The 14,759-nt window shown below is 36.0% G+C and overlaps 1 protein-coding gene across 1 annotated transcript in view; it reads right to left on the reverse strand.

Annotated features, from left to right (window-relative positions):
• LOC124538624 overlaps window positions 1–14,759 on the reverse strand; it is a 560,620-nt gene that overhangs the window by 217,509 nt on the left and 328,352 nt on the right. Inside the window, exon 2 of the mRNA XM_047115740.1 lies at window positions 5,781–6,147. Within this exon, the coding sequence (XP_046971696.1) occupies window positions 5,781–6,147 (367 nt within the window). The remainder of the gene's footprint in view (window positions 1–5,780; window positions 6,148–14,759) is intronic.

Consider the following 14,759-nt stretch of genomic DNA (forward strand, 5'->3'; position numbering starts at 1 on the left):
TCCTTCCGAACCGGTGGTAGCTTCACTTAATTGTAAAATGACGATTGAAAAGTGCTTGTAAAAGCCTACTTGAATAAAGTTTATTTTGATTTTGTTTTTTTTTTGGTGATCCCATTTAAATTTTAATAATAAAAAAATAACCCCCAAGGGTGGAAAATTGGGGATGAACTTTTTTATACTCAATATCTCCGCCGATTATAAACCAATTTGAAAGATTATTTTTTTCTGTGTTCACGCATTTGAAGTCGGTTTTATTTTTTTAAAAAAGTTAATTATAAGACCAAACCTTTGAACCAAATTTGATGAAATTTGATATGAAGCAAACTTGAATTCCAAGAAAGGACTTTTACTTTTTTGCCTGACACATCACTACAGACATCCTAAAACGCGAGTAACGCCACGGGCGACTACTAATACACAATAAACAAATGAACAACAACAACCGGTAAACGTGTTTGTTTTAAACGATTGACTTTAAACCGAGTGTAAAGCAATAATGTTCCTTTGGTTAGCTTAAGCACTTGAGTACGTCGTAGCACATTGTAGAGCGAACGAGTACCTAAGAGTGCTAGAAACACTTTGTAGTGTACAAAATGGATAATGCATTTATTTATCTAATAAGCATGCTTTGTTTTAGCATTGTATACGTATACTTTAAACACTTTAAGTTTTTGTAAAGTTAAGGATTTTAAATTAACATGGTTATTTTTATTATATTATCGGGATATATTATTCACGAGACCACCCTTGCCAGTCTCGTGAATAAGACATTCGTAGATAATGTCGAAATATCGAGCTCCACCGAAAAAAATAAAAAACATGTTAAATATCCCGAAATCAATAAATTTAATAGATAAGGATTGTTAATTTCAAACTATTGTTATAAATATAATTTTTATTTTTGCTTTATGCTATTTGTTGCTTGTCAAATGGGTTCATTTAATGTACATATTTCTGTCGTCTACATAAGTTCAATAAAAGCTACTCGGGCGAAGAGCTCTGTGCAAGATCACCTTGGTGGGTTTCAGCTACTAATAATATATTCTTCTGAAATACAGCAATACTTAGTATATATTGTTTTCCGGATTAATGTTTGGAAGTAGTATAATTATAGGCACAAGGGACATAGCGTCTAAGTGCCTAAGGCTGGCGCGTTCGCCATTAACAAACAGTTTATATATATATACATATATAGCGCTAATATTTTTAGTATCCCAATTGCTTGTTCAACTTCTAATTTTAGTAAAAAAAAATACCAACCAACAGTTCAAGATATCATGGTTTATAACTATACTATACGATGTGATATTAATAGATCAATCAATTGATTCATAAATTTCGAACATTGATAAATCATAGTTAACAAAATAGCCTAAACACTACTACTTCTTGAAATGATCAGTCAAAAACCGCCTTGTTCGCTATTCAAACAAATGATAATATGAAATGTTTAATTTAATGATTCGAAATTTAAAACAAACCAATCTTTAATTATAATAAAATTTTCAAATTCTTAAATATTTATCATTCAATTAACATTCTACCAGTCGTTCTTTTTAACTCACTTCGGTCATAGTCTTCGACAGAACGTGATGTGAATAACAATTAGTTCAGTTCCGTAATTCGATATTTAAATGTTCAAACATCAATTGGATTACTTCCGCAATTAAAATATATTATTGTTAGATGAAGAAATGATGTAGTATTAATTATATATCTTCGTATAAAAATTTTTGACTATTAAATAAATATGTTATTTATTTAATAGTCAAAACCGCTGTGCCCGCGACCTGGTACGCCTTTGATTATGACAAAAAAAATCACTGTAGCCTAAGTTACTCCCTATTATATCAGTTATCTGCCAGTGAAGGTCCCGTCAAAATCCAGCTGTTCTAGAGATTAGCCGGAACAAACAGACAGACCGACAAATATAATAAAAAATTTAATTTTGATATATGTATGTACCGTGTATAAATATATATCCATTGAGTAAAAATTGGCTATTTTAATATTACAAACAGACACTGCAATTTTGTTATACGTATAGTTTTAAGTAACTATTGTTATTATTTTCCGACGACATTCACAACAGTGGACAGCAGTGGGGTGATGATAATGATTGTTATTAGCCATATAGAAAAAAATACAATCAGAATAGAAACACTATACCATAACGTTAACACAGATAAAAAAAGATACATTTATTGTAAACCTTATTTTAACAAATATTAATAATGCAGTCTTGACTGCCGAACTGGTATGGGACTTGCGTCAGAAGATCCATTCTTCCTTACAATACTCTTTTTTTATAAATTAAAGTAAGAAAAATAAAATTTATATATAAATGAGCATCAGAAGGAGCCTCATAGCGATCTTGGCGGGCGTTGCAACGGTAGGAATTTTGAAAATAAGAAAAAAGGCACACTCGTATTGTCCAAAGGCGACACCCACTACTCTATTCGGAGTTACCCGCTCATACTTTTTTAAAACTAACAATAACACAATCGACTAAAACTAAAACAATATAGAGGAATCTAATTTTGATTAACATTAAATCATAATATAATAATTTCGTAAATTTTATCATTAAAACTAATCAAAAATCAGCGCGCCGTCATAGGTATATATAATCGTAAAAGAGCTTTATATTTTTGTGAAAGCATAAAAAATAAAAGCTTACTCAATTATATTCATTATCTGTGCAACATCGCTGATTGAACATGCCGTGCTGATTATCGATCTGAAAACCGGGATTAACCCTTTTCAATATTTTTCACGTAAGTATGACTTGAGGAAGTTGAAATATATGTAACAAACAAGTCATGTTCGTTGCTACATGACGTAACAGATTTTTTAAATTTCGAATATAGAATTCCGTATTTAAATTCATAATTTAAGTCAGATTTTACACACGTCGCGCCCAACGATGTTTTGCTTGAGAAAAAAGTAATTTGTTCGTATGAACACGCTGTTTTAAGCTGTTACATAATGTATAGGAATATAAAACTCACACTTGTCACGTCAATAGTCTCGCTTATAAAAATCGCCAACGTCAGCTTCTTACATAATAAATATCTTATGCACAAACGTACTACAAAAAAGTTTAGTAGTTTTTTCAAGTAGATATTAATAAGTCTGACCTAACGACCTCCGTGGTCGAGTAGTCTGTACACCGGTCTTCATGGGTACGCCACTCCCAGGTCCCGGGTTCGATTTCGTTGTTGAAAAAAGTCATTAATTTTCTATGTTGTCTTTGGGTAGGTGTTTGTAGTACCGTCGTTACTTCTGATTTTCTATAACACAAGTGCTTTAGCTACCACATTAAGTTAAGTTTTATATAAGTATATTAGTTCAGTAGTTTTTTTCAAGACTACATTAAAAAAGAATAGTACCTATATTTATTTATTCGTTTATTGTAAAGTCTTGACATTTTTCTTTTTGTAAATCTATCGCAGGTCTTACGAACGCTCAAAAGGAAAAATGACGTTACGAAGAGAATCACTGGTACACCGAGACAATGTTGGGCACAAAGGCAAAGGCCGTTGAACCAGACTATTTCCCGCCTCCATCCGGGTGATTCTTTCAAAGGATATTACCATTTTACAAGAGATTTCTCAATTGTTTCGGCGATGGCTCCTTCCTGTCGGATCAGTTGAGGATTGTAGCGGCTTAATAATGGAAAGCTGTTTACATTTTGATTTTTAATGTTCGGATTATTATGTATTTTTATGTTTTAAATAACGCTTGTAAATTTTTCCTTGAGTTATTTATATATTTACCTATAAACAGTTTACAAATGTGTGCACACACTCCCGACTGCTACTGCAAAATGCCGACACATATTTTCTTACCAACGCAGCTTTAGATTTATACGTTTTTAAGTTTTACTTACGGCGTGATACAAGGCTGTCTGCTACCAACTCACTATACGAATATATCACCAAACAGAAATACAGAGTATCGCTGTGTTCCGATTTAAAGGGTACTACAGGCATAAGGGACATAAGTACAGGGAGCCCATTTTCTATTCCATTGCGGACAAAGAAGTATATTTCAAATTCAGAATAATCAAAGTTATAACATTAAATAGTGTAATGCAATTCTTTAAATATATTTAAAGAAGTGTATGTCTTGTTAGCGGCCCGGATGGACACAAGATCTGTAGATCTATTAAGAAGTTGTTTTATTATATCTGAATGGGATAAGGAAGCGTCTAAACGGCGGTGAAAATTCCCTGGTAGCTTGATTTTTTCCGACATGTTTAACATTATATCATTCATCATAATATAGTAAATTGTCGTTCTATTTAAAATTATTTAGATTAATAAATTATAAACTTAAACTTTCCTTATGAATAACTCTCTCATTTCTGTATTAGTGAAAAATCCGATCACTTGTTTTGGAGATCATTGCGAACATACAGACAGATAGATGGCTGGGGGACTTTGTTTTATAATATATAGTGATTACTGATTTAAATAAAGAACTCGGATGTTTCCTTTTACTAACAATTTAAATAATAAAAATGGCGATCAAGCTTTTGCGTCGTTAGCTAGATAAAAATAAGTTTCAGCGACTCTAAGAAACTTGCTATGCGTTTGTTTTGAATAATGATTTGGATTGGCACAATTTCTAAATATCACGATTCCCTCGAACGTCAGTACTTCGTGAGATTTTATTAATCCCGAGGATATAATGTAGGGTTCGCTGAATTGAATTATTACGACATCCAAGATCGTATTACTTGTATCTTATTATTATTGAAATTAAACTGTGCAATTGTATTACAATTTTAGTATCAAAGTAATATTCTGTTCGAATTTGTCATTTTATTTTAATTACTAAATATAAATGCTTTTTTGCCTTGTTTAAATGATATCCGTATATTCCGATATATTCCGTTTGCATACGGTAAATAGAACGTTTTTGGGCAACGGTATACGCATATATAATAAGATACCGGAAAATATAATCTATTTACCATTTTAAAAATTTAAAAAGATTAATAGGACTAAATTAGTAAATCAATCATATTATTCATTAAAAGAGTACTTTTTAGAAAGAAACGCCTCGGGTTCCATCATAGGACGCTAATTACTGTATATAACAGAATTGTAAATCTGTTTTTTTGAAAAGAGCAACTATGCGAGTTTCTTGCCGTTTCTTCTCGCTAGAAGCTGCTTTCCGAAACGGTGGTAGTATTTAATTATTGACGATTCCAAAACGCTTTATTGTGAAGTTTACTTGAATAAAATTGATTTGATTTGATATCTTTGTCAAATGTATGAAAGAATCGTGTAATGTGTTTATTAATTTAGTAAATAGAAATAACTTTGTGTAGGATACTGTATTAATATTTTTAAAGTTTTGTTCATGCCATACGAGCCACTTCCCCGTACTCCACGGATGGGATGCGTAAATGCCTTTTCTAGTTAAAATAAAAAGGCCACAAACCTAACACCTAAAGTTACTTAAAAATAATAATCTTAAAATTCGAATCCGAAGTTATCGGCATTTCGCTCAAACATTCGAACTTTCCAGCTTCGTAATAAGAAAATTGAAGTATAAATTAAAAGTGTGTTGAAAATATAATATGTTCACAATCAAATAAAATCTTAAAATGTAACACGATTTTGATTTTGTCGGGTTATAAATAATTGCCTTAAGCTGTTTGTCTTTTAATTGTATATGACCGTATGCTTTAGATAAAACTTTTTAGCTGTCTTTGACACTTTTGATAAAGAAAATTAAGTTCATTTTGGATAGAAAAATAACCTTACCTGCAACCATTTGATTCTTGTGATGTTCTCCTCCGTAACACTGAGCGCTTTCCTCTCCCCCAGCTTATACGATTCATCGTAATACATATACTCCGTAAATGTCAGACCACTAGTGGTGTACTGCTGCGTGAAGTATATCGATATCGTCCCGTTCACGATATCATGTTCAATTATCCACCTACACTTAATCGGGACGGGAAAAGGATTGGGGAAGTTTGGAGTTTGGATAATACCAACGGGGCCCTTTAAGAGACCACCGCAGGTCTGTGGCCCCTGGTGTTCTTTTATCGGGATGTCTTCTTGGGACGAGACGATGTCAGCGATGATGGTTATCAGTGTGATGCTGAGCAACCGCTGCACAGTCAGCCTGAAACAAAGACGATAAATAAGGTAAGTATACAAAAAAAAAAAACAAATTGGCAAATATTGGTCAGCGTGATTTGGTGATTTAATGTTGGAAATTTCAACCATTCATTACATCGCCAATACGCCAACAATCTTTGGAACTGGCATGCCCACTGTACCTGTCACAATTCAAGCTGGAACACACCAGTTCTTTCAGTTTAACTAACCACCACCAAACGGTAATAGAATAATGAGTTGGTGGTTGGCGGGCTTGAACAAAGCCCTGCCACAAAAATTGAGTAGTTTAGAATTTTAATATTGACTTTAAATGGACAGCTATTAAAATCAGGCCGTTGATATTGAAAAAATATGGCCAATTTTCAATCAAATTTACAATTGATAAAAATACTATTTGAAATAAACGAAGAATGATTGTACATTTATATTTAGACGTCATTCAAATCGACTAATAAATATATAAATAATTCAATAGTATTTGATTAGTCTATCGAACTTGTTTTTCCTATTCATTAAATATAGTATGATATGTTTTTTGACCAAACCCGAGACGGCTCAGTAGTGAAATCGCGAGAATATTGACTTAAGATTGCGAGTTCAAATCCAGAATAGAGTGACTGATTTGTTCTTGTTCTACAGACATCGTGTGGTATTTGCTTGTGTCTGATAAAATTCTGCCACCATTGCAAATAAAAAGGATTACTTGGTTGGGTATTGTGCATAGGCCGTTTCATTAGGTACCATCCCCTCATTACATATTCTACCGCCAAGCAACAATACTTAGTACTATTATGTTCCGGTTTGATCGATGAGTGAGCCAGTGTATCTACAGGCATAAGGGATGTAACATCTTAGCTCCCAAGGTTGGTTGCACATTGACGATTTAAGGTTTGTTTAATATTTCCTAGAGTACTAATGTCTATGGGAAGTGGTGCGTGCTTACCACCAGGTGGCTAGCTGGTTATTTTCAGGTTTACCAAGTTATATCATAAAAATTTACAACTTAATAATACGGTAATGTTGTGTGTCCAAAAAGGATTATATTAAAATGTCCAACGGATTTGTTTAAACTTTCCATTATAAATCCAACTAAAGCTAGGGCATTACGCGCGTATGTCGCTGGAAACTAGGTCCGGACAATCTAATTTGCTAACGACATTCGGGTCCTTTGGGATAAAAATGGGTCTGAAATGTATTCGCAGAAAGTACATTTGTTGCAATGCGCATCTACTTTCAAAATTACAAGAAATGTTGTGACTAAATTTTTTTCGAATACTTGCTGATAGAAAAGTATAATGATAACAAAAATCGAATGTTATACCTGAAATAATCATATTGGACTCCCAGATATACCTTATTTGGATACGATATGTGTCCTTTAAATGTTATAATTAGTATGGTAGCATAATATCACTTTCGGATATTTCACTTACTCTGTTGTGAGTTTCGAGTTTATTATATGATGTAAAATATGTCTAAAAACATGGAATTTATTCGAACAATTTCGTACCAAAACAATTAAAATATATACCACTGTCGTAAATTTTGCTCTAAACACAAGCACAAGAACAGCCTGTAAATTCCCACTGCTGGGCTAAAGGCATCCTCTCTCATTGAGGAGAAAGTTTGTAACATATTCCACCAAGCTGTTCCAATGCGGGTTGGTGGAATACACATGTGGCAGAATTTCTATGAAATTTGTCACATGCAGGTTTCCTCACGATGTTTTCCCTCACCGCTGAGCACGAGATGAATTATAAAGACAAATTAAGCACATGAAGCAGCGGTGCTTGCCTGGGTTTGAACCCGCAATCATCGGTTAAGATGCAAGCGTTCTAACCACTGGGCCATCTCGACTCTCATGCTCTAAGATTATTCTTTAATCTTTAAAGATATACAAGTGTGCTCGACACTTGCATGGCTTTTTCGAAACCTAGTATACGAGTCTGGTCCGGTTGAAACATGTATACATGTGTATACATGCAGTATATTTATAAAGAAAATATTACATGAACATAATTTATACCAAAAAGTACTCAAGACTAAAAGAAGAGTCTGTTTATAATATTAAAATAACCGCTACTAAATACATATGTATTATCACTTTCATTTTCATTACATTTTTGACAGTCTGTCTATTCCGGCTAATCTCTGGAACTGTGATTTTAACAGGACTTTCCCTGGCAGAAGCACAAGTCGTTACAAATAGTACGACAAATTTGATATAAGAATAATTTGTGACAGTTGGTCACAGCTCGGTGTACATATTTTCTAATTCATTAAACACGTTAGCTTGATTGCTTCCAAATCAAAAATAAAATATACATACAGAAAGAAAACAAAGAAATTACAATTCTTGAAAGTATTCCAAATAAACAAATACCAATAAATATATTTGGAGTTAAATAAACACAAATATTTCCCAACATTTTAATAATACATACCAACGATATCTCTATATGCGCCAGATATATGGACGAGAGCAGAGAGCGGTAGTTAGGAGGCGACATGACGTCATAAAGACGCGTCATACGGTTTGACGTCACATACAAGTCGTGCTTACAACCAAAACTCGTCTATAGATTTTTCACATCGAGGAAAATGTATACGCATAAGACATATTATGAAGCAATTTCTAGTAAATATAGTTTTCCAGTTAAACCCGTGTCATCAACCCAAGCAAAATTTATACAGGATTATCTACTTTCATACATACTTTCATACACACCATCACGATCCTTTTAACCTATTATTATATTTATGTTTGAATTACAAAGTAATTATTAATATTCGTTAATCTTAATCGGTATAGTGGTTTTACATGAAGCGGTAACAGAGTGTTTTTATTTGTCTTATAATATAATAATATGTAAGTTTATGTTTATATGTGTCGTTACTTCTGATTGTCGACAATACAAGTGCTTTAGCTACATTGGGATCGGAATTTTTTTTTATGCGATAGGTGGTAATCGAGCAGTAGGTCAGGTAAACTTTATTAAAATGGTTTAATAAAGTTATTCTTTATTTTTTAAAAAAATTTAAACTATAAAATTTAATATAGGATAATTTTATTCATAAAGCTTTGTTAATAAAGCATTCGTTTACATTTTCGTCATGATTAATTTTGATACGATTTCAGTTATAAAAACAACAAAATACAATTCGATTTAACTATTTTATTTTCAGGATGTATTTTTAATAAATAATAAAAGAAATTTAAGTATTTTATAAATAAATTAATTAATATTTTGTAGTCATTAAAAAATAGACTTTAAAAGAAATACGATAAATCCTTAGGAGTTATGGAAGTTTGTTTGTTCCCCTTTCACGCCTTAACTACTCAACTGAGTACAGTAATAGCCTGTAAATTTCCCACTGCTAGGCTAAGGCTTCCTCTCCCATGAAGGGAGGGTTTGGAACATATTCCACCACGCTGTTCCAATGCGGGTTGGTGGAATGCACATGTGGCAAAATTCCAATGAAATTTGACGCATGCAGGTTTCCTCACGATGTTTTCCTTCACCGCCGAGCACGAGATGAATTATAATACAAATTAAGCACATATATATAGTGGTATTTGCCTGGGTTTGAATCCGAACTCATCGGTTAAGATGCACGCGTTCTAATCACGGGGCCATCTCAGCTCCTTTAGCTCAACTGATTATCATGGAGTTTTACATAGACGTAATCAAGTATACTGAAAGTACTATAGGGTACTAAATACATTCTTATCAAACGCGGAAAAAGACTGGGGTGCAGAGTGAACCGACATCAATGTTACTCAAGGAATAAGCGACAAGCTAGCGTCTCTTTCTCTCTATCTCCCTGTCTCTTTCTAATACAATTTTTATTTCAGTTTATTTCAATAATATTGATTTTTAAAAGCAATGTTTTTGCTAGTCGTATAATGAATTAATGAATGTATAATTACTCTCAAGCTGTTAATTTATTTCATTGTGTCTTTATGTATATATTCATAGGTACACAGACAGAATACAATCAGAATTTGGTGGTAGGGCTTTGTACAAGCCCGCCTGAGTAGGTACCACCCACTCATCAGATATTCTACCGCTAAACAACAGTATTCAGTATTGTTGTGTTCTCGTTTGAAGGGTGAGTGAGCCAGTGTAACTACAGGCACAAGGACATAGCATCTTAGTTCCCAAGGTTGGTGGCACATTGACGATGTAAAGAATAGTTAATATTTCTTACAACGTCATTGTCTATGGGTGATGGTGATCACTTACCGTCAGGTGGCCCATATGCTCGTTCACCAACGTAATCCGTAAGAAAAAAAAGAATTTAAACTAATAAATACAGACTTCCACAATTTTGAGCTAGATTGCATTCCTAAGTATGTACGAGGCATGCTCACAACAGTTATATTAACAGTCTAGTACTCTTGCACATAACAATCACAAAATTATAAAGTAAAGTAATTATTTTTAATAATAATAAACAATATGTTTTAATAATATTTAAACAAATTTAAACTATGTAACACAACAGCCCAACAAGAAAACAAATTAAATTCAAATAAATATCATTTCATATCGATATATCGAAAACAGAAAAGAGTATTCAGAAATTCAGAAATATCTGTGTATTTCTGTATATTATTCAGAAATATCAGTGTATTTAAAACACAATATACAGACAAGTAATGTTTTAATTGGGTATACAACAAAACATTTCTTTTTCTGTAAAAAGTGTAATTAGTAAAACAGAAGAACAATATAAACTTTTGTAGATAGAGTTAAAAATAACAATACTGTCTGCTAAATACATAAGTTTTATAAGAGATGCAACTTATAAAAATACTCTTGTAAAATATTCTCTTCTGCAGCGCTGGTTAATATAACATCGTACTAAAACACAATACCGCGCTGTTCATATTTTAATAATAGTATATTTTTAACTACGTTTAACTTTAATTAAGTTTGGAATGATGATGTGCAATTAAAATATTATAAATACTAGCTGAGCTTTTTTTTTTTTTTTTTTTATTTATTTATTTTTTTTTATTACGCTGGAAAAACGCTTTGCGCGCTTCCCCCACGTGATGGAAAGTGGGGGGGTGTGTGGGACTCCCCGGAGCCCTGAACGCCGAGTGCGCCCAAGCACACCGGGTTTACCCACTAAAAAACCAGCGGTACCCTCTCCGTCTTTCGGCGGACGCCACGGGATCGCTTACGCATGCTACCGTGACGCCCTGACGGTCGGCCCGCTTATACGGGCCTTCAACAGCTAGGGGGGATTCCCAGGGTATTGGGACCCCCCCTGGTCCCTACGGCGCGTAGCGCCTTTTCCTTCTCCCCGGTCGTCTTCTGCGGAGCGAGTCAGCGGCGGCATTTTTTTCCCGCTCCCGCTCCGCTGCTTCCTTCTGCGACATGACACTTTCGCAGAAGGAGCGCATCTCTGACCAGCACACCTCGCTACCGAGCATGGTGTTGATAACGCTCGGTAGCGAGAGGTCTCCGCCCATAGTCGCCGCAAGGATGTGCCTCTGGGGCCCCCACGCAGCACACTCGTACAGGGTGTGGTACGCCGTGTCCACTGGCGCACCACACTCGTGACAGGAGGGTGACTCCTCCCGCCGCGCTATCCCGTGCAGGTACTTACCGAAGCATCCGTGTCCGGTAAGTACCTGCGTCATTCTATACGACAGTGTGCCGTGCTTCCTCTCGACCCAGCGACTCAAGTGGGGACGGATCGCCTCCACTGTCGCTAGGCCCGCCGTGGGAGTCCCCAGATCCTCCTGCCATCGGGCGATCAGGGCTTGCTGGGCTAGAGCCCTGATCCGCCCGATCTCCGCCGACCCTGGACGTTCGCCGCGGTCCCTCGCCTCGACCCGGAACCGGTACACTTCCGCGAGCACCTCCGCCTGGAGCTCCCAGGGCGGATCGCCCGCGAGAAGTGTCGCCGCAGTCCACGACACCGTACGGTACCCTCTGATGCCTCTCACCGCTATGACCCGCTGCGGCTTTCGCAGCAGAGCCCGATTTTTAGCGGTGAGGGCGTCTATCCAGATCGGGGCACCGTACAGCGCCATCGACCTCACTACGCCGGAATAAAGACGCCGGCATAGCGACCCCGGCCCTCCCACATTCGGAAGGAGGCGACCAAGAGCGGCAGCGGCGTTGATGAGCCTTGGGCCGAGATGAACAAAATGCTGCCCGAAGCTCCATCGTCCGTCCAGGATCAGGCCCAGATACTTCATCTGGGCCTGCACCTTGATAACCGTCCCCTGGACGGTGATACTCGCCCCTCGTGGGGGTCCTTTTCGTGGGCCGTGAAAGAGGAGGGCCTCCGTTTTGGATATGGAGACCCTCAAGCCCAGCATTCCCATGCGGTCCACGGTGAGAGCCGTTCCGACTTCGGCAAGGCGAGCCGCCTCCCGGAAGTCCCGTCCAATCGCCGTGACGAGAGTGTCGTCAGCATAACATAACACCCCCATCCCGGGAAGGACGGGAGCCCGCAGGAGCCAGTCGAAACCGACGTTCCATAGAATTGGGCCGAGGACCGACCCCTGAAATACTAGCTGAGCTGAGTTGGCCCAGTGGTTACAACGCGTGCATCCTAAACGATGATTTCGGGTTCAAGCCCAGGTCAACAACACTACATATATGTGCTTAATTTGAATTTATAATTCATCTCGTCCTCGGCGGTAAAGGAAAACATGGTTAGGAAACCTGCATGTGTCTAATTTCATCGAAATTCTGCCACATGTGCATTCCACCAACCCGCATTTGAACAGCGTGGTGGAATATGATCCAAAGCCTCTCCATAATGGAAGAGCAGGCCTTATCCCTCAGCAGTGGGAAATGTACATGTTACTTTATTTTACTTAAAATACTAGCCGCTTGTTCCGGTTTTACCTTGATTATATAAGCATTATGTTTTGTTAGGAATTCAATGGATACCATCTCATGTGGGAATAACTGGCAATGAGATGGTAGATAATTTTGCGAAGCAAGCTTGTGTGGAGGGTGTTAAGATTTCGTTAGACTCATATTTCTCTGATGTAATTTGGAAACTAAAAGAAAAATGTTCATTTTTATGGAAAGAGTACTTTGATGAACGTTCAAAAGAAAAAGGTATATGGTACAGAACGATGCAACCTCAGCCCTTAAATATACCGTGGATTGATAATTGTGATTTGAGTCGCCGTGATCTTATTGTTGCTTTAAGACTCCGTTCCGGCCACCTTCCAATAAACTGCTTTGCTTTCTTAATGAAGAAAGTGAATTCCCCAAATTACACCGAATACGGTGTAATCGAAGATATTTACCATATTCTATTGGAATGCGGCCGGAGCGAGTCCCTAAGACAGGATTTGAGGTTGATTTGGGCATTATTTTAACTATTGCGCACTGTATAAGCTTTTTAGCATTTCCTACATCATATGAAGCAAAAAAATTGTATAAATTAGTTATAAATATTCTAAAATTAAGAAAATAAATTAATGTTAACTGCTTACACCTGACGACCTCGATGGTCGAGTGGTGTGTACACCGGTTTTCAAGGGTACGCCACTCTGAGGTCCCGGGTTCGATTCCTGGCCTAGTCGATGTAGATTACCATTAGTTTTCTATGTTGTCTCGGGTCTGGGTGTTTGTGGTACCGTCGTTACTGCTGATTACCATAACACAAGTGCCTCAGCTACTTACATTGGGATCAGAGTAATGTATGTGATGTTGTCTCATATTTATTTATTATTATTATTATTATTATTACAGTACAGCGCGATATAGTCAAAATGATGACTAAGTTCTATAATAAAAAAAAAATGTTTTGTTAGGAAAAATCAATTTACTGGAAACCAATAACATCGCCTAGTAGGTTCAATTAAAACCATTTCTACCCTTTCAAAGACACACAAAAAAAAATTCTTAGCATTTCGGTGTTCAATGACAGACACACATATAAAATAGTATAAATATGCGAAACATTATTTTTTTTTGTTCTATATCTTTTACAAAACATATTATGCAAATTGATTGATTCAATGATTGATCATTGATTGATTAATTGAATATTGATTTCTATACGAATTTTGTACAGATTCGCTTGTAATTATAGTTTTTATGGATACTTGATAAGTACACTTAATAAGCAAATTAAAAACTGTCCAGAGTATTACTTCTATGTAGCTTTATAGTTCTAAGAAAGATACATCTTGTTGCTGAGAAATAGAATTTTCTAGAACAAACATTTTAAAGGTTGAAAACGAATTACGACGCGACAGCGGTTGGATGTTCAATCAATACAGCCAAGTGTAAATTACATTTTGATATATAACGTATTTTGTTCTGTATTGTAGTTTTAACGATAAATTACTTGTTTAATAACATATATTATAGACTAGTTATCGCCCGAGATTTCGCTCGCGTTTTAGGGGTTGGTTGTCATATGTTAGGTTAGCCTACGTCTTTCTTGGAGCTCAAGTTAGTTTCATACAAAATTGGCTCAATGGTTAGAACGCGTGCATCTTAACCGATGATTGCGGTTTCAAACCTAGGCAAGCACCACTGAATATTCATGTGTTTAAATTGTATTTATAATTTATCTAGTTCTCGGCAGTGAAGTAAAACATCGTGAGGAAACATACAAGTG

Source organism: Vanessa cardui, chromosome 20 (assembly GCF_905220365.1).
Source record: "Vanessa cardui chromosome 20, ilVanCard2.1, whole genome shotgun sequence".
Lineage (NCBI taxonomy): Eukaryota > Metazoa > Arthropoda > Insecta > Lepidoptera > Nymphalidae > Vanessa > Vanessa cardui.